At 37.0% G+C, this 20511-nt stretch overlaps 1 protein-coding gene across 9 annotated transcripts in view; it reads left to right on the forward strand.

Moving 5' to 3' along the window:
- Nucleotides 1–20511, forward strand: part of ACSS3 (acyl-CoA synthetase short chain family member 3) — a 160286-nt gene that overhangs the window by 18669 nt on the left and 121106 nt on the right. For 8 of the 9 annotated variants that reach the window (XM_059081640.2, XM_067009821.1, XM_067009819.1 and 5 more), the window contains one exon: nt 12857–13001. In XM_059081640.2, coding sequence (XP_058937623.1) covers nt 12857–13001 — 145 coding nt within the window. Of the gene's footprint in view, nt 1–3523; nt 3563–12856; nt 13002–20511 lie in introns of all 9 variants that reach the window. The other variant, XM_067009820.1, reaches the window with a different exon arrangement.

Here is a 20511-nt window from a genome sequence, read left to right on the forward strand (position 1 = left end):
TGCCATTAATGAGCTAGCACATGGTCTTTGCTCGCAGGAAACAGTGTCTAGTGAGGGTATAAGAATTACTCAAATGAGCACACAGACATGGAAAATTGGAAATTCATCATATTTTCCCTGGAGTGGAAAAGCACTGCGTTCCAGTGTGCCATGTGTTAGTTTGATAATTCTGGGAAGTTATTCGACCTCTCTAAGCCTCATTTCTTGTCTGTAAAATAGGAATAACCTTGTCTTCCTGAAGGGGTAGTGCGTGGATTAAACGATTTACGAAACTCAGAACCTGGCACATTATTGGTAATTAACAAAATGTTATTCCCTCTCTTATTTCAAAATTATGTAGTTTTCTTTCTTATTTCAGGTGTCCCTTAAAGAGAACATGAACCTGATACACAGAAATGATGTGACCTCAGTTTTCTTTGATAAACCCTTCTTCCTACTTCTATCTCCTTTGATTTGTTTCTATACCTACCCCACATTTTTTTTTTTAACTTCCTGTGACTTTCTAGGCTAGTCAATAGATCCTAACTGATTGTATTTCCCCGTTGGCCTCCCAAGAGTGACCTGAAATCCCTTTCTGAAGAGGGCACTCCCCTTTCTTAATGAGGTATTCAGGGCTTTTAAGGTAAGGCTTGCGCTGGTCTTTCTTGCCTTAGCTCTTGTTATGCTCCCACCCCAAAACACAGGTCTCTTCTTTCAGTGGCACGGATGCACTTGGACTTCCCAAACATGACCTGAACTTTGCCCTGTTTTTTACTTTCCCACTTGCCAATGCCATTAGAAAACAAACAGTATTTCCATTAGTTTTCAGTCCCTGTCCCCTCAGCTACCTTCATGTTTCACCCTTCTCTTTTAATAAAATTCAGTTGAAAGGTTTGCACAGGTAAGAGGAGCTAGAACATTCCCCTTCTCTTTACATGCTAACTTCTTGGCCATGTTGTCTATTCTCCAGGTCCTCCTCTCCCATACACTCTTGCATCCACTGAAAGGTGGCCTCAGGCCTTGTCACTCTACCCAAATTACTCTCCCAAAGATCATCAGTGCCTACTTGTTGCTTAATTCTATGGACTGATTTGAAGTCTTTACCTTGCTTGGTCTCTCTATAGTATTTAACTCTGGGGACCACATCTACCTCTTTGAAATTCCCTACAACTGTGTTGTTCAATATAGTAGCCAGTAAGCCATCTGTGGTTATTTAAATTTAAGTTTAATGTAATTCGAATTAAATAAAATTAATTTATGTTAGCTAATGATGCTATTGAGTATTTTAAAGGTGGCTAGTGCAACTGAAGAACTAAATTTTAAATTTTATTTACTTTTAATTAGTTTGAATTTAAATTTAGCCAGCTACTTGTGGCTAGTGGCTACCCTGTTGAGCAGTGGAGATATGAAACACTTCCATCATCACAGAAATTTCTATTGGCCAGGGCTTCTCTGGAGCGAAGATTGGCAGAATTTTTCTTTAAGGTGCAAAATGGTAAATATGTTCGGCTATGCAGACCAGATAGGTTCCATTGCAACCACTCAATTCTGCTGTTGTCAAGCAAAAGCAGCCACAGAGAATATATAAACAACTGAGTGTGGCTGTGTTTCAATAAAACTTTATTTACACGAACAGGTGGTGGTCCAGATTTGGCATGAGGCTAGGGTTGCTGACCCTTCTAGAGTCCTGGTTTCTTTGATAGATACTTTTTTCATTCTCTTCCTGTTTTTACTCTAAAAATTTTCTTTCCATTCTTCTGTATTTCTCAGATCTCTCCCTCCTTTCCATCTTTATCATCACCTTTGATTATTGCAAAAAATCTCTATCAGTCCTCTCTCCTCTTGTCCTGCTCTAGCTCATTGTACCCATTGCTACAAAAGTGTTCTTTCATAATTCATCTAAGCCAGGTGCTCCTTTGTAAATGTATGTAATGATAGTAATCACCTCATAGCATTATTGAAAGGAGTCAATGAAATGTGTATAAAATTGTGCTCGTGGTAGGTGTAGAGTTCTCGCACATTAACTCATCCTCACACAATAATGGTTGTGACTCAGAGCCTGACAGCCTGACATCCAATCCCAGCTTGTCACGCTCCAGTGTGGACCTCAGATAGGCCACTTAACTTCTCTAATACCTCAGTTTCCTCATCTGTAAAATGAGGGTGATATTAGTATACACACAGAGTTGTTAGGAGAATTAAATGAATTAATTTGTATTAAATACTCATAGTATTGCCTTGGTACAGAGTAAGTGCTATGTAGTTGGTTTTTATTTTATTTTCCTAGTTTCATAGATGAGGGAAGAAAGGCCTAGACACGTTAATTTGCCTACAGTCATACAGCTAGTAAACAGCATGTCTGAGATTTGAACTCTGGCCTTTTGACTTTAAAGCCCAAGCTGTTAACTATTGATGCATTCCTTACAACATCTGAGCCCCTTCTGAAGACCCCCAGCCCCCGCCTCTGTGAACTCAGACACTGATGATGATGGCTCGTCTCTGACTCCTTTTCAAGGAATCTAACATTACTGTAGTGACTATAGAATTACACTAGCTGAGATTCCTCCTGTTTCGTTAGTCCTAGAATGCATCCCTTTGCCTTTTAAATTATGAAATATGACAATTTTAAAGCTTGTTTGAATTTGTGAAAATTTATGGATCTTAAGACTTTTGTATCAGGATAGATTAAGTTATGCTGCAGGAATAAACAACACTCAACTCTCCCCGTTTTAAAATAGCCCAGGAGTATCTCACTTATACTACAGGGTTATGTTGGGTTACCCAAGAGATTTGCTCCATGTCATCCATCCTCACTCAAGGATATAAGCTAATAGTGCAGTTGCCCTTTGGAGTATCCTTGTGGCGGTGAGAATGAGAAGTTGTCAGCATGCATTTGCTCTTGAAGACTCCTTGCATTACTTCTGTTGCCATTTTATGGGCCAGAGCAAGCCACATGGCCACACCTCATTTCAAGTTGATATGAAAGTGCAGTCTTCCCAGTGCCTGGAATGAGGATAACCAAAATGATATGGACAGCAGGAATGACGACCACAAATTTATGACAGATCTCTCTATGTGATTTGAAGATTCTATCTAGCTATTTATTATTGACTATTCAGCTGCTTGAGGTTAATACTGGTGAGAAAAATAAAAACAGTGAAGTTGTTATGGTCCAAATTTTAGTTCTTAAAACTGAGTTTAGATGTTATCATAAGTGTAAGAAATGCTTCTTTTTACCGGAAGAATATTCAAGAAGATGTTTTTATTAAATTAGAATGCTTTTCATTAATGGTAGTTATACTGATTATAGAGTTGATGATTCAGTCACATCAGGAGACAAGCCATCTAGACTGTTAAAGTTTTTAATGTTATTTAAGTATATTTAAATCATGTATTCAATATATAAATACATGCTCATAAAAATTAAATAACCGAGGAAGTACGTATCATATAAAAATATAGACCATCCCTTCTCCATACTGTCCCCCAACTTTCTCTTACCCAGAGTTGACTACTGTTAATATTTTCTTGTCCATTTTTCTAGACTCCTTCTTGTGCTTTTCTGCAACACAGAGATGAACACGTAAGCAGCTTGCTTTGGTTAAGTTAAAAGTACATTTTGGAGATAAGTATATATATCCACTCCTAAATTGCTGAACTAATTTATTTGCTTACCAACTTTACGTGAGAATGCCAGTTTCTCTTTTCTTTCACCAACAGTGTGTATTATATTTTTATACCAATCCAGTTTAGAAAAATGGCATCTCATTGTTTTAATGTTCATTTTCCTGAGTTTGTAAGACTGAGCACCGTTTTTATGCTTATTGGCCATTATCATTTTTTTTCCCTATGGCTAGTGTGCTGGAATTCTTTGCCTATTGGATTTAAAATTTGTTTCTTATTGACTTGTAGGAACACTTTAAATATTATTGAAGTTGCAAATATACCTTTCCCCTTGTTATTTATATTGAGAATATGCCCTCCCCACACTTCAGCTTTATTTTGTCTTCTAATTCATATACACACACATACACGCACACACATACACATAATGCACATACATGCACACACACACAAACACACATGCTCATCTGAGTGTCAACATACAGCAGGTAGCTGAGTACATTTCAAAACCCAAGTAAGGATCCTTGTTCACTTGTCAATGAATACAGGTTTTGATTGCTAGAGTCATTCTTCCTATAATTCTTTGAGGGAGAAGAGGGAATTTCCAGGTGGCAATCGTATGTAGAGTTTCTGGGCCTCTTAGAAGTTGTACAGAGCCTTGTTCCTATTTTACAGGTCCTGAATCTTTGGGACGATCATCCATGCAAAAATTATACTTATTTTAGAAAGACTCTAGACAGGTTAAATATTGTATGATGTTTGTATGTTTGATTATGTCTTAATTTTCCATCTAAACACCAATGCCCATTCTTTATTCCTACCTCCCTCTGATCTGGGAGTTATTTCAGAGTTTTATTGAGAGAGGTTTTTTGGTAAGCCTTTGTATTTCCTTCTTAGGGTTTATAGGTTCCTCATGAATGTAGAGTATTCTGTGGTATGGCTCTATAAATTTTTCTACACCTTCCTTATCTTTCTTTTAACTTAGCAGTATATAAAATGTCATGAAATCTTTCAGTATCATACCCTTGGATCTGTCATGTTTCTCATGATTTCTGGATTGAGCAGTCACTTTGCTCCTATATGTTTTTTATGTTAAAATTTTTTTCCACTGTTTTGATCTGGGGGTAGCACCATTTCTAGTGGCTCCATGTTGCTTTCAATTTTATTTCAGGTTTATATTTTTTTCTGTTATTCAAGTAGGTTATGGGGTACATTCAGTTGCTTCCAATTTTCTGCAGAAGGAATTCAGGGCAGGGGTTAGGTAGGATAAAGAGTATGAAGTTTTTTCCTTTTTGCAACAGAATTAAATCTGACTGAGTTTAAAAAGAGAGCTAGTCAAAGACTCTATTGGTAGAACATTCCAGTAGTTATATCTAGTAGCTATATGGCCCTGACAAAGGTGCTGATATATGTGTGTGTGTGTGTGTGTGTGTGTGTGTGTGTGTGTGTATTTGTATATAAAATACTAATACGTATGGGTAGAATGGAGCATCACAAATGAATGAGGACAGTAAGGATTAGTCAAAAAATGATGCTTGGCAAATTGACTACTGATAAATAAATATAATTGTACTGCCACATCATAATATATATATATAATATATATGCACACATATCATAGTACATGTGTATAATATATAACAGATTTTACATACAGATTATATACATATATGAATACATTAATGGTACATTTAAGGCATCAATATAAAAAATTGAATCAGAAGAGTAGTATGAATTATCTTAGAGGGAAAAATTATGAAGGGAAATTATGAGTTTATTTGACTACATACAAATTTAAAATATCTTTTTGTTTGTTTGTTTTTTGTTTTTTGGGGTACGCGGGCCTCTCACTGTTGTGGCCTCTCCCGTTGCGGAGCACAGGCTCCGGACGCGCAGGCTCAGCGACCATGGCTCACGGGCCCAGCCGCTCCGCGGCATGTGGGATCTTCCCGGACCGGGGCACGAACCCGTGTCCCCTGCATCGGCAGGCGGACTCCCAACCACTGCACCACCAGGGAAGCCCCTAAAATATCTTTATATCAGGAAACACCATGAATTAAAATTAGTGAATAAACTGAGAATATAACTTGTAATGTCAGACTTAATTCAATGTCCTATATAAAGAACTTTTAAAAATTGGTAAGACATTGTATTTAATACTAGTAATCACATAAACCAAAATTAAAATTTCTAAAATTGCTTCTAAAATTGAAGAAGATTGAGAAGAATCTGTGTTTAGAGGAGTGTGATAAAATGAACTTTCAGATAATGCTGATGGTAATATAAATTGATTCAATATTTCCAGAAAGCAGTTTGGTTGTTTGATGTGTGAAAGTGTGTGTGTGTATTTGATTGTAGGAATCTTGCTGGCATATGTAATAAAAAGCAATGTGACCAATATTTCTCTACAAGAAACATCATCTTGGGATCATTTAAAATGATGAAAATATTGTGAAAAGCAATTTGCAGCAACGCAGGATAACTTTGTGCTTAAATAGTGCTGCAGAGGCTATTATTGAACAGCAGTTGAATGGAATATTATGCCTTCATTAAACGCATTCTGAGAATTTTTCAGATCATTGGAAAAAACTCATAATGTACTCTTAAACATAGAGGCAGAATATTTACATACAGAAAAAATAAAATACTCCAAAGTATATTTTTCTCAGTTTTCTGCAGTGAGCATTAGTTATTTTAATAATCTGGGGACACAAACCATTTAAAACCTCATAAATTTAGAAGGGATACTGATACTGAAGAGACAACACATAGAAGGGATTCAGTTGACCTTTACTGAAATGATTTGATTTAAAATGAAATAAGAATCTTCTTATAGTAGAAAAATCAAATCTTTGAGCCAGGAGGCCCTTTGCAGGTCACTTGGTCCAGTTATCCACAGTAAAGCAGTCCTTAAATTTAGCCAATTTATAGCAGTATATTCATTACCTATAACCATTTCTGGAGCCATGCCAATGTGTTACTTTCTGCAACAGTTCTTGCTTAACACTGCTTGCAGGCCTTTCCCTCTGCTTGGATTTCCTTCCTGTCTGTCCCAAAGGGTATGCTTAAAATTCTTTAAGTTTCTTTAAGGCCATCCTTCAAAAAGAAAATGCTAGGGTACAAGTAATTTAAATATTAAACCACCCCAAATTTGCAAATAATTGGAAAGAAAATCTGAAGTTCTTTGAGTATTGCCTGTAGAGTTACTGCTGTTTGATGTTCATGGGGTTGGTTCCATAATATGCTGCCTGTAGCAAGTTGCTGTCAGATGAGTTTCCTCATACATAAAATGGGGTTTACAATAGTACCTACCTCATAGGGTAGGTTTTTTTAAAGTTGAAGTACAGTTGATGTACAATATTGTGTTATTTTTCAGCTGTACAACATAGTGATCTGACAATAAAATACATTATGAAATAATCATCATGATAAGTCTAGTAACTGTCTGGCTCCATACAAAATTACTGCAGTATTATTGACTATATTACTTCCTTATGTAGTATACTACATCCCTGTGACTTATTTATTTTATAACTGGAAGTTTGTAACTCTTAATTCCCCTTCACATATTTTGCCCAAACCCCTATGCACCTCCCCTCTGGCAACTACTGATTTGTTCCCTGTATCTGTATGTCTTTTTCTCTTTTGTTTTGTTTGTTAATTTTTTTTATTTTTTATATTCCATATATAAGTGAGAATATATGGTATTTGTCTTTCTTTTATGTATTTCACTTAGCATAATACCCTCTATGTCCAATGGCACAATTTCATTCTTTTTTATGGTTGAGTAATATTCCAGTGTGTATATGTGTGTGTGTGTGTGTGTGTGTGTGTGTGTGTGTATGTGTATGTGTGTATATGTATCTTCTTGATCAACTCAGCACATCTATTGATGGACATTTAGGTCGCTTCTGTATCTTGGCTATTGTAAATAATGCTGCAGTGAACATACGGGTGCATATATCATTTTGAATTAATGTTTTTATTTTCTTCAGGTAAACACCCAGAAATGGAATTGCTGGATTTTATGGTAGTTCTGTTTTTAAGTTTTTGAGGAACCTCCATACTGTTTTCCATAGTGGCTGCACCAATTTACATTCCCACCAACAGTGCACGAGGGTCCCTAGGGTTGTTTTTTGATTAGATGACTTCATACACATGAAATATTGGTCTAGAATAAGGGATCAATAAATATTACTTAGAAACTTTCAGGACAAGTTGGACAAAATGCACTTTTTCCTATTCATCCTGTTAAATATAGCTAAAAACATAGGACATTATATATAAAATACACATAAGAAGACTCTGAAAGGAAGAGAGAAGAAACCAAATCAGCTAGGAACTTTGGGACATGAGAAATGACATGGCACTGAGTTCCCTGGGTTTTCTTTCTTGTCTTATATATCCTATACTGAGTGCTGGAGAGGGTGGCAACCTAGAAACACCAACGGGTGCATAATAAAAGTTCCAACAAAAACTTCCTTGGGGCTTCCCCGCGAAAGATAAAAGGGGTGGGGATGGACAGCCTGCCAAGACAGGACATTTTAGGCCAGTAACTTCCCTAATACAGTCAAACACTATGGGAAGCTCTATGGCTCCCATCCCATCTTCACCAGTGAAAAGTTGATGGATAACCTAGACTTCTGCTCTTACCAGGCTGTGACAAGGTGTCCTAAACATCGCCACCTCCCCTGGTGGTGTCAGAGAAAGTTATATCAGGAATTGGAACTTTCGTTATGGCTAAGATAAAGAGGTAAGAAGGATCTTGCCCCTGGCATTGTCAGTGGAGTCCATGTGGGGAGTCAAAATGAGGTGCCATTCCCCACTATCAGCCAGGATGATATAATGGAAGCCTAGTGAGATCCTGAACTTTTACCGTAACTCAGCAGTAATGAGGTACCCCTTACTCTCATGAGTGTCAGTGGAGGCCTAATGGGGAGCTGGAACTTACACCTGAACCTGGTGGTAATGAGTTGTCTCCCTCCCCCACTGACACAGTGTCAGAGGAGACCTGATAAAACAGAAGATTTAAATAGGATCTTTAAATAAGCTCCAGAATCTCCTAATAAAATACCTATAATGTCCAGGATACAAACAAAAATCACTTGTCATACCAAGAACCAGCCAGGAAAATATCATCTTGAATGAGAAAAGGAATCAGTAGATGCTAACGCTGAGGTGACAGAGACTGGAATTATCGGACAAGGATTTTTAAAGCAGCCATCATAAAAAAATGCTTAAATGAGCAACTATGAACAAATTTGAAACATTTTTTTAAAAGCCTCAATTAAGAAATAGAAAGTCTCAGTGAAGAAATAAAAGAAGTAAAGAGAAAACAAATGGAAATTTTAGAACTGAAAAATATAATAATGAAAATAAAAACTCACTGAATTGGTTCGACAGCAGAATGAAAATCACAAAGGAAAGAATCAGTGAACTCGAGGATAGAAAAATATATATATTTATAAATGAATGAGTTAATAGGATATTGTGGACTAGGACACCAGTCAGGATGTCCAAAGACTTGGGTTGCAGGTATGGCTTTCTCCAATTCTTAGCCAAATGTCCTGTGCATTATTCTTTTTAAGGCTCCATTACCTCAACTTTAAAATAAAATAGTAAAAACTACCCTGGCTACTGTACATGGATCCTAAATCCAAAGTGTCTTGAATGTTTACTAATATTTTCATTCTTCATTTATCAAGCATTTATTGGGTGCCTAATATATAGATCCTCAGACTATAAGGACAATATAGTCTCTGCTGTCAGGTAGATTATAGTAAAATGAGGGAAACATTTAAGTAAGTGGACTAATTGTTAATGTAATATGATAAGTAGTATTATAGAGATATGTGCACAGGGCTTTGGAACTACTTGGGAGAGGGCAGTGGTAAAGGAGAAAGACAGCCACAGAAAGAACAGCCACAGAAATTCTTCGAATAATGTGAACTCTAAGAATTGCACATTTTGTAATTCAGTATAGCTGGAGCGTGGGAAGTTGGTTGAGGGGAAATGAAGCTGAGTAGATGAAGGGTCTTTTAAATCATCTAAAGATGATATATACTTTTTATCCTGAGCTTTATGGAAAGGTATTAAATGAGTTTGAGTGCCATTTGATGTGATAATATTTAATTTGAGGAAAGACATTCTAGTAGTAAAGGAAGATGACTTGAGAGGATGGGGTAAGACCTAGGGCAAGGAGATTAATTAAGCGGAAGGAATTGTAACCCAGGTTATCAATGAGAGAACTGAACAATTGCAAAGACAGATGTGACAGTACATACAATCGATAGAATGTGGAGAATCAGGGATCAAATCTAACTTTTGAGTTTCTACATCTTGCAGTGGGTGCAAGGTGGTTCCTTGAAATATGGAAAACAGGAGGAGGAGCAAGTTTTCAGTTGAGATGGGCTGTGAGTTGGAGGTGGGGTGAAAATGATTATCGTTTTGGACATATTATTATTTCCAAGGAGAGATGTCCAGTAGGCTGTCGGCTATAAGGGAATGGAGTTGAGAAGGGATCAGAGCTGGAGCTAAAGATGGAAGTTGAAACCATAAAAGTATAGAGATCACCTAGGGAATGTTCGTAGAGTGAGCAAAGGGATGGATATAGAATGTTAGAAATTACTGTCAATTAAAGATTTGGCAAAGGAAGAAGATTTCATGAAAGATATTGTTGGTTCACAAACTGGCCCCCATTCACGGAGGGCAGGAGAGCCCAAAGAAAGGGGCAGGCACCTCCAGAATGGTAGGTGGGTGGCAGATTTAATAAGCAAGGAAACTTGTGTCTGAGGCGTGTCGTGGGTGGCCAGAAGATGAGTAGATCTCCGCACCCACCCACAAGAATCTTGAAAATAATGTCCTTATCTGGGTTCAGACACATATTTAGTCTAGATGGACTCAACAACACATTGCTTTCTCAAGGCTATGTCCTTGAAACAGCTACTAGTATGGGAATAGTAGGTGGCACACATGTTCCAAGGATGGGGGCATCCTCTGATTGCCTGGGTCCAGCTGACAGGTCAACCTGCGGTCACATCCTCTCTATGAACTCCTTCAACAGATATCTAGAAGGAACAAGTAAGAAGTAGGAGAACAATAAGGCAAATGACAAAGTGAGTCCTCCATGAATCTTTGGAATTGAGAGGGCTCCTTGTTTTGTGAAATGTTATGGGCATAATTCAATATTGAGCACAGAGAGTGGTAGAGTAGAAGTGGTAGATAGAGGATAATGGCATCATCAAGAAGTGTTCCAGTAAGTCATTCTTTCATGTGTCTGAAATGTATTCTTTTCAGAAATCAAAGCAAAAACACAAAAATATGAATAAGTATTTTGTGGGAAAATTCTATAAAGTACCTTTCCTTATTTCTGCCAAAATATTGAGTAAATATTTTTTACTTTTTCTTGGTGCATTAGTTAATTATGGCCACAGTTATGCTGCATATCACCATAAAAATCTCTGAGCCATCAGGTATTTATTCATCAGTTAATTTGTAGGTTGTCATGGGATCAACACAACTGGAAATGTTATTCTAAGACAGGGGTCCTCAACCCCCGGGCTGCGGACCGGTACCGGTCTGCGGCCTGTTAGGAACTGGGACACACAGCAGGAGGTGAGCGGCGGGCCAGTGAGCGAAGCTTCATCTGCCGCTCCCCATCCCTCACATTACTGCCTGAACCATCCCCCCCTGCACCCCCGCTCCCCCCGGGTCCATGGAAAAATTGTCTTCCATGAAACCAGTCCCTGGTGCTGAAAAGGTTGGGGGCTGCTGTTCTAGGATATCTGTCTGGCTGGGTTGGGCTCCTTGCTTCTTTTGGGCTCTGCTCCCATCTGCAAATACTCATTCTTGGCACCAGGCTGAGGAGGAGGCAGCAATAATACCTGGAGGCTCTTCTCCTGGAGAGGGTGTAGGTGCAGGAGAGCAAGCCCAGTCGTGTCAAGCGCTTTCAAGCAAGTGCATGCTTCATGACTGCTTATTAGCCAGAGCTGACATCACATGGATGACCCTGAAGTCAAGGGAAGTATTGTCCACTGCTGAAGATGGAGGCAAGAGGAAGGGACAAAATATTTTTAATAGAAGTAGGGGTGAGGAGAAGAGACAATGTTTTTGAGCAAACATCAAATCTATTGCACTTGGCAATTCAGAATCATTGTATTAATTACTCATTGTGCTGTACTGTAAGGTCATCATATTCACCGTTACTGATGTATACAGGGTCATTTGATGCTGATTAAATGATTCCTCCTCCTACTGCCTTCTGTATCTGTTATTTCTTATTGCTGCCACTGTATCTATAGGCATTCTTAATTCCCTGCTTCATTTCACACAGGGCTCTTTGAGTGAAGACCTGACAGTGATACTCAGCTATTTAATGGGACTTTTTCTTGTTGCTTCAATATTTTCCTCCTGTTATTTTACATTTTTATAATATTTGATAGTCTGACATTGGAACAAATAGACCATTACTATAGTTGCATATTTTATCTAATACTCTCCTTCTAAAAAAGTGGCAAATTCCATGCTCAGGAAAATTAGCTATATTTTCTTAAAAATTATCTCCATCTATCTACATTATGTCTTTCTTTTCAAAGGAATGCACTCAGCAATTGAGATAAGGAGTGGTAAATTGAAAAGCTTTTAGAAAGCTATTAACATTTTATGTGCACTTTGATTGTTTATTCAGATTATGAAGCATTTCAAACATGCAGAACTTACCTATTCTTTGTGAACTTGGGGGTATTGCATTTAATTGAAACAAACAAATATGTGTGTGTGTATATATACGCACACACACACATATGTATACATCTTTCAAAGAAGAATTGATTTTTTCCCAATAAGTCTATCTTTTTACAGCAGGTACCCAGACTTCAGTCATGCATCTGCTATTTGCCCTCTCAGCTTAATGCATCTGTGTTGCACTTATATACAATTCATTTCATCCATGTAAAGTAGATTATTTTGGTGCTGTATACTCTAGTTTCATCCTAAGCAATAAAATCCACAAAATTGTCACCTTGAAGTGCGAAGTATATTTTCTTCTTGTGCACATGAAAATAAATACATATTTATTAAAAGTGTCACTTCTGTACCATCTTAAATAGTTTACAGCCATCATTACCTGACATAACATGCATGGGGAAACATTGTTTTAGGGGCACCTCTGCCAAACGAGGACTATAGAAACCTAGTTAAGTAACAATATATATTTTGAAAAGTCACTCACTTTTACTTTCCAATTATTTTTCAGGTTTGTGGAAGGGATGCTTAACATTTGTTACAATGCCATCGATCGTCATATTGAAAATGGTAAAGGAGATAAGATTGCTATCATTTATGACAGTCCTGTTACAAATACTAAAGCCACTATTACCTATAAAGAAGTCCTGGAGCAGGTAATATTATAAACTTTCTGTACATGTTATTTGGAAATCATACAGAAATTATTTAAATAGCATACATTCTCATTGCATAACTTTAATTCTCTTAGTTCATTGACATGTCACTGTACTTTTCGGTGCACACTGGAAATAGAGGTGTGTTAATGCATTTAAAGTATTTTTATTCCTAACTTATATTTTACAGTACTGGAAGATACTTATTTTAAAGGAAGGGTTAACAAATCTCTAAGAACATGCTTGTATTCTCTCTCTCCTTCGTTTTCCATCCACATTGCTATCACCTTTGCCCAGCTGTTCTCTTCAGCTCTTGTACTATTGAAGTAGTCTGCTAACCTCCTAACTTCTCTACTACCAGGCTCTGCTCCTGTCAGATTGTCACCTAAAGTGACACTAGGATTTTCTTCCTAAGAAACAACATATTTCTCTACCCCACTTAAAAATCTTTTCTTTAAAAACTATCGTTATTCAGAGAGCAAAATCGGGATTTCTGTGATGTACAAGACACTTTGGAGTCTGATCACAGCATTCCTCCAAGCTTCATTTCCCAACATTCTTGGCCATGAACGCAACCCTTTTTCAACCCGTATTTCCTGCCACTCCCTCAGGCTTCCTGGCCCTTTAAAGCTCTTTGCATATACTCATTACTTTCCCTTATTTGCTCTTTCTTTAGTTTTTTCCCATTTGGGTAGTTCTCAGATGGATCATGATATTGACAGATAAGTTATGAGATTTTTTTTTTCTTTTAATATTGGGGTAGAAATGGGATTGCATAAGTAATTATAAAGGTATTTGGGTATTATGAATTGTGGGAGAGTTATTCTAGCTCTGGGGGAGGGCGTTTATTTATTTGTGATTTGATGGGAGGTAGAGTGGAGGGCAGGGTTTCTCAGCCTTGACACTATGGACATTTTAGGCCAGATAATTCTTTATTGTGGGGAGCTGTTATGTACACTGTAAGAATTTTAGCAGCATTCCTGATTTCCCAGTTAGATGCACCCCTTCCCCAGTTGTGATAACCAAAAATGTCTACAAACATTGCTGAAGTGTCCCTGGAGTGGCAAAATCACCACTAGTTGAGAACTTCTGGTTGAGCAGAGTCTGTCATGCTAGGTTTTGGAGGTCTTTGCTTTTTTATGGAGTCTTTTCGAATCACATTCTCTTTCTTTGCCTTTTTTTTTTTTTTTTAAAGCCTCATTTAGAATTTTCATGAAATTTTTAGAGTATTCAGTCAACTCCCCCTGGCTCTCTGAAATAACATCCTTTTGCATCAGCAATATTTGTGTTTAGTTTTCTAAGAGATTTCAAGAAAGGCAACTGAGACCAAACAATTACTGCCCCAATCCTGAGCTGCTACAAACAATAAAGAGAGAAAAGGTGGTTTTGCACAGGCTGGGTATCACCCTGGCTGCAGCAACAAATCCTACCTTCAGCTGATTTGAACATAAGAGGAATTTATGAAAAGTGGAGACTTAAGAACTAGGTTCAGAAAAATGGCACACCCCAAGGGAGAAGGGGCAGCAGTGAAAAGTTAAGAATCCACAAATTGTCTAGTAAGTAGACTTGCTGACCTGACTTCTAGATTGACAGAGTAGGTACATCTAGTTGGCCAACTTTAGGTTACGTGCCCATAGTCCCAGGCAGTTGGGAGGAACTGTCTTGTCTTTTTATTTCTTAGTAGGAATGGGGCCCTGCCTTTCTCCAGAATTCATACTAGGGGAATTCTAATCTATTAAGAAGGGAGTTCAAATACTGGGCAACTGAATACAGAACAGAGGAAATAATGCTGCAAATATACTGTTGGATATATTTCATTGGTCTGTAAGTGGGAACTGTGTATTTTCAGAATGAAGTGTACAGAGACAGAGCTTACGCTGGGGCTGAGGAGTGAAGACACTCTGTTACCAAATGACCTTGTTTTTCATCTGAGGCTGTGTTTTATTATGAGATAACAGAAATTTCCTGATAACCTGTTATATTCTGTTTTATTTTACGTTTGCATTTTCAGCTTTTAGATAAGGTTTAGTCTATGTTTAAAAACTTAATCCTATGATTCGGGCATATTGCCATAGTCTCATTTTATTAATACTTAAAAGACTTAGGTTAATATTAAGATACTGGTTAATCTTAATTGCTATACTGATTGGGAAACTTATTTATACATTATAAATATATTATCTGTATCAGTATATTGAATTTGACACATGACCAAGCATCAGAGTCAAAGAAAACCCTTTAGAAACATAAAATTGAAAGAGTTAAATAATGGTTATTTCTATTCGCATTTTCTGTTGTTTTCTTTTTAATCAATAAGTGTATATGATAAATATGCACACACATTTTGCTTAGAAGCCATTCTGCTAACTCATCATGATTTTCTAATATTGAATCTAGACTCTTAGACCCTTTTGAGATTTGTACTGGTTCATTGGTTTCAGTTTAGCCTGACATCAGAGTACTTAAAAGGCCTGTTTCTCTCACCTGCTGACAGCTTCTGATTTCCCCAGGCTTTTCTTCTCTCAAGTACTAAAGGAAGGACTGTTAGGAAAGACGGAGGCATTGTGCTCCACTTTGATTACCTGTTCCTGGTTCTCTGTGGCTTTTATTTTGCTAAGTAGAGAAGAGAGAGCAAGAAAGATTTAATGGGTAACCGCCACTGAGAACAAACAAAAAGAAGTGCCTTTGTACTGGTTTTAATCCCCACTGTCTGGGAGTTTCTGCCAAGGTAAAACTTAAGTTAGCATTTATTAACTAGTGAACCAACAAATTTCAAACTAAAATGTTTCAGTGACACGCAGGACCTGAAGATTTTATAGAATGTTTCAGAGGTAGAGCTTTTCCTAAACTGTCATCTTTTGTGTGGAGCTGATCATTAAAACAAACCCTTCACTAAGATATCTGTAGAGAGATTTGGCCTGGTTCAAGATCCCTCACTCATTCAACACATACTTATTTTGTATGCCAAACCTTGCTAGGAACAAAGGGATACAGGTGAATGAACTCATTCCCTATTTTTTCTAGGAGCTAAAAAACTATGTGAACATAACAGAGGCTGTGTGGCGTAGTGCTGTATTTTGTGGAAACACGTGGAACAGCACCCAGCTCAGCCAGGGGTTAATAGGGCATAGGAAGGCTTTTTGCAAGAGTCAGTGTCTAAAATGAGCCCAAATGACCAAAAGTGGGAAGACAAACGGTGGGGAGAGGGAGGGTCCTGGAGACAGAGGGAACGGCACATGCAGAGATCCCGGGAGGAGAGAATCTAGGGCTGCCGCAGTGGCTTTGGAATGAAGCACAGTGCCGGGCTAGGGAGACTGGGCTCCAGTGAGCCAGACTCGGAGGACTCTCAGGACCACAGTACGGTGAGCTGTGGTGCTTCGTGATCTGGCTCCTGTGACCTACTCCCCAGCCCCACTGAACTGCAGTGCACACCCCACCCGGCCCTGCCTCCTGCAGTGAACTCTCCTGGCTTGCTCCATTCCCACCTTAGAGCCCTTGTACTGGCCTACCTTCTGCTTGAGATGGTTTTTCTTCCAGATATCTTATGGTTCCTGGTACCTGGATATTATTTTCTCAGTGAGATCTTCCTTGGCCATGTTAAAAATAAATGTTCCCATGCACACCACTTCATGCGTCCTTTTTCCGCTTTCTTTAAAAAATTTAACTCTTTATTACTCAGTACCATTCTATATATTTTATTTATCCATCTTCTTTAGTGTTGTTTCCTCTTCTAGAGTGTTAGTTCCACGGGGGAAGGGATTTTTTGTTTTGTTCACAGGATTGTGCCTGGCGCATAGAAAACATTTGTTGAATGATGGAAGAATGCGTGAATGAGCTACCATTTAGAATTTCTAAGTGACTCTAGCTTCCTTTATTGCAGGAACTTTTTAGTTTTGAATTGTATCAGTAGTAGAACTTGATCTTCTTTCCAACTAAATTCTAACTTCTTATTCTCTGGGAAAAAATTTAGCTTATTTACATTTGGCTTGGTAGTTCAAGATGAATGTTTCTTTCTTGAATTTCCCATACTAACAACTCTGATCTGCATTCCAGGAGACATGCGTTCATTGTGTCCTTCTCTTAGCTCTTTTCAAATCAGTAGTTATATCAAACCTCAGTGAAGAAAAGGAGTGTGTGTGAGTTTATGTTTGCATATGTTGTATACATTATATATTTATCATTTTTAGAAATTGCTACTTTGAGTTTATTTTCTCTATATATAATTTCATGTTAAATTTACCTCTGCGTGTTGTAAGTTTGGTTTTTTTTTTTAGTATTTAAACAATTGTGAATTTTTATGTATATATTCACTAAACAAAAATATGACCCCTAAAGGGCAGTTGAGGAATTTTCGTGAATATATATATGTATACGGGGAAAATTGATGAAACCCAATGTGTACTAAATTTTCCTGATTTAATTCAAACTGAAAGTGTCTATTATCTCTACTAAAGGTAATTTTTGAAATGTAATTATGTCAGTGGCTGTAATTATGAAGGTTGAATAATTTAGAGGAGAAAATTACTCTGAAATCAAGGGCCATGTCCCATGAGAAGTCCTCCTTCCAACCTCTGCCTTTTAGGAAGCTCTCTTCAAAATATGAATTTCATCTTCTCAGAAACATGTCAGGGTAAGATAATCTGATATTTCTCTGTCTGTCACATCATCAATATTTCCATAAGCAAAACCCTAAAACACAAAAACCAGAACAGAACACGCAGAAATTCAGCCCTGCCAGAGGTTGCCTTGTTGAGGAGAAAATATACAACAGTGCATATGATTAGTTTTCTTTCCTTAAACTTTCTAAATAAGCAATAAATACTTCAGATGTATTACAGTCTGCACCACTAAAAAGTGTATCTCTGTACGGCAAATTACCTTTTCTGTGCTTGGTAAATCAATGAATGAGGCTAGTATGAGATTGAATTTACAATGGTTCATGTATTTTCCTAGCATGCAGTTTTTTAAACTTGTATTGAAATGTAATATACATTCAGATTAGTGTACAGGTCACAAGTATAAGCTTGTTAGATTTTCACAAACAGAACACACCCACGTCACCAGATCAGGAGACAGAGTATTCCCAACCCCCAGAAGCACTAATTATGTCTCCTTTGAGTCATTTCTCACTTAGCACTCATGTGATTGTTATCCGGATATCTAAACACTGTTTATGATGAAGTTTACTTGCTTTTTTTGAACTTTGTATAAACTGAATAAATCAGTGTACTCATTTGTGTCTGGCTTTTTTCATTCAACTTTTTGTTTGAGATTCTTTCATTTCATTGCAAGAGGCTTTAGTTTGGTCACTTGGGTAATGACTCGTTTGGGACGATTACAAATAACGCTGATATGAATATGTTTGTGCACAAAATTTTGTGACAATATTTGTGCCTTTGTTTTGGGGATGTGCTTAGGAGTGAGATGGCTGATGTATGGGGCAGGCACATGCTTGGTTTGCATAGAGAGAGGGCCAAACAGTTTTCCAGAGTGGTTGTACCAACTTTTGTTCCCAGTGGTCGTATATGAGAATGGCAGTTGCCAGCACTTTGTGTTGCCAATACCAAGTCTTTTAAATTGGGACTTTCAAGTGAATGTGCAGTGATATTGCATTTTGGCTTTAATTTCCTTATCCTTAATGGCTAATGCAGTTGAGCTCCTTTTCCTGTGCTTTTGGGCCGTTTGTTGTTTGACTTTTCAAACAACAAACAGTTCAGTTTGAACTGCCCATTCAAATCTTTTGTGCATTCATTTTTCTATTGTACTGTTAACATGTTAGCAAGTTTTGGTGAGAGACTTTCTTACAATTGAAGAGAATATCTTATCAATATCTGAAAACCTTAATTAAAAAAGATGAAGATTTTTTTAATGCAAGTGTTGATGATTAAGTAGTTTTAAGACTCTAAAGATGAGGACATTTTCCCCTGTTTTAAAAATAATTAATGAAAAAGTCTATACTAGTCTTGACTAGCCATCCTTTGGAAAGAAATTTGGAAGCAAATGCCTTATAGTAGAATATCTTAAAGCAGCAAGCATGACCCCCGGTGTTAAGGCTATAGATGACCTACTGAAGATGATGCTGTGTTAGTACTTTTATGGATGTTAAAAGGCTCTAGTTACATTGATTTTTGAATGGTCTGGCTTCATCTAATTTTCCCATAAGCCTCGTTATTTTAGCGAGCTAATTTGTACAATGCAAAGTTGTATAATGTGGTTTAGCGGAAACATATTTCATTTGAAACTGAAGATGATTATATACCACCTACTGATTTAAATTTTTATCAGAATTGTAACTGGAATGTTATTTGAGTAACTTTTCAACTTAATGAAATTTTAGTTAGATTCTGAGAGTACTTCATATTAAAAAAGATAAGTATTAGACTTATCTTTTAATTTAATAGATGATATAGGACAGAATAAATTAAATAAGAAAACAATGTTTGGGTGTTTCCTAGCTTCTTTTTTTCCCATGTTTAGAGACGTATTCAAAACTAAAAATGTCTAAAGATAATGTTTACATCAACCGAAAATAGCAACAATACGGGCAACCCCTTTGGATTTTCTCAGCCAGGTTTTTAGAGAGATTATATCGTTTCTGAAATTAAGATTGCTGTTTGAAGTATAAACTTACTTCTTTTCACTTCCCCTTATGCCAGAATGCTTTGAAGTCGAGACCACTTTACTTGTACTTTTCTCTAAGCACTGGTTCATTTTTTGCTTAGCATTGTACCTACATTATTGGTGTACCTACTTATTTATTAATGTACCTCCTGACCAGAGTAAAAGCTTCCTGAGGATAGGGGTAATATTTATTTATTAATTTATTTTATCTGTACAATGCCTAATCAGGCCTTGTAGCATAAGCTCACATTACATACTGAATGAGCTCATGAATAGAACATTCTACTTTCATTCAAAAAGTAAAAAAAAAAACAAAACTTTAACTCTTGTCTAAGATAAATGATTATTTCCAATAATATCACTTGTCTCTTCCACACCATAATTTTTTTTACATTGGGAAATTTTAATTTTTTAATAGGATGAAAATCTTCTTTATTTTAATACATTGCCTGGCTGTGAAGGTTTATATCTTTCTGAATCCAAAGCTCTGCTTAAAACATTTACCTTACTTGGCCATTTTGGAAACCTGGAAGTCTGGTCTGTAGTAGTTTTTATTCTTACATTTGCTTAATGAATTTATTTATCATTCATTTGTAGGTTCTTATTTGATGATTTGTCTTATCTTCAGGGTGGTTAAACTCTGACCTTTTTGAAAGTTAACTCAATAAAATCAGTAGACAGTCTGCTTTGAATTTATTTTCTTGGATTGGAATGGTGATGGAGCCAAATTTATTTATTTATTCAAAACATACTTTTAGAATACCTAATATATTTTTGGCACTTCTGTGGACACTGTGGATTACAGTAGTGAATGATAGGTCTTTGCCTATGGGAAAATTGCATTCTAGTTGGGGAGATATGTTATGAATAAAAAGATAATACAATACAA

Source organism: Kogia breviceps, chromosome 12, assembly GCF_026419965.1.
Source record: "Kogia breviceps isolate mKogBre1 chromosome 12, mKogBre1 haplotype 1, whole genome shotgun sequence".
Taxonomy (NCBI): domain Eukaryota; kingdom Metazoa; phylum Chordata; class Mammalia; order Artiodactyla; family Physeteridae; genus Kogia; species Kogia breviceps.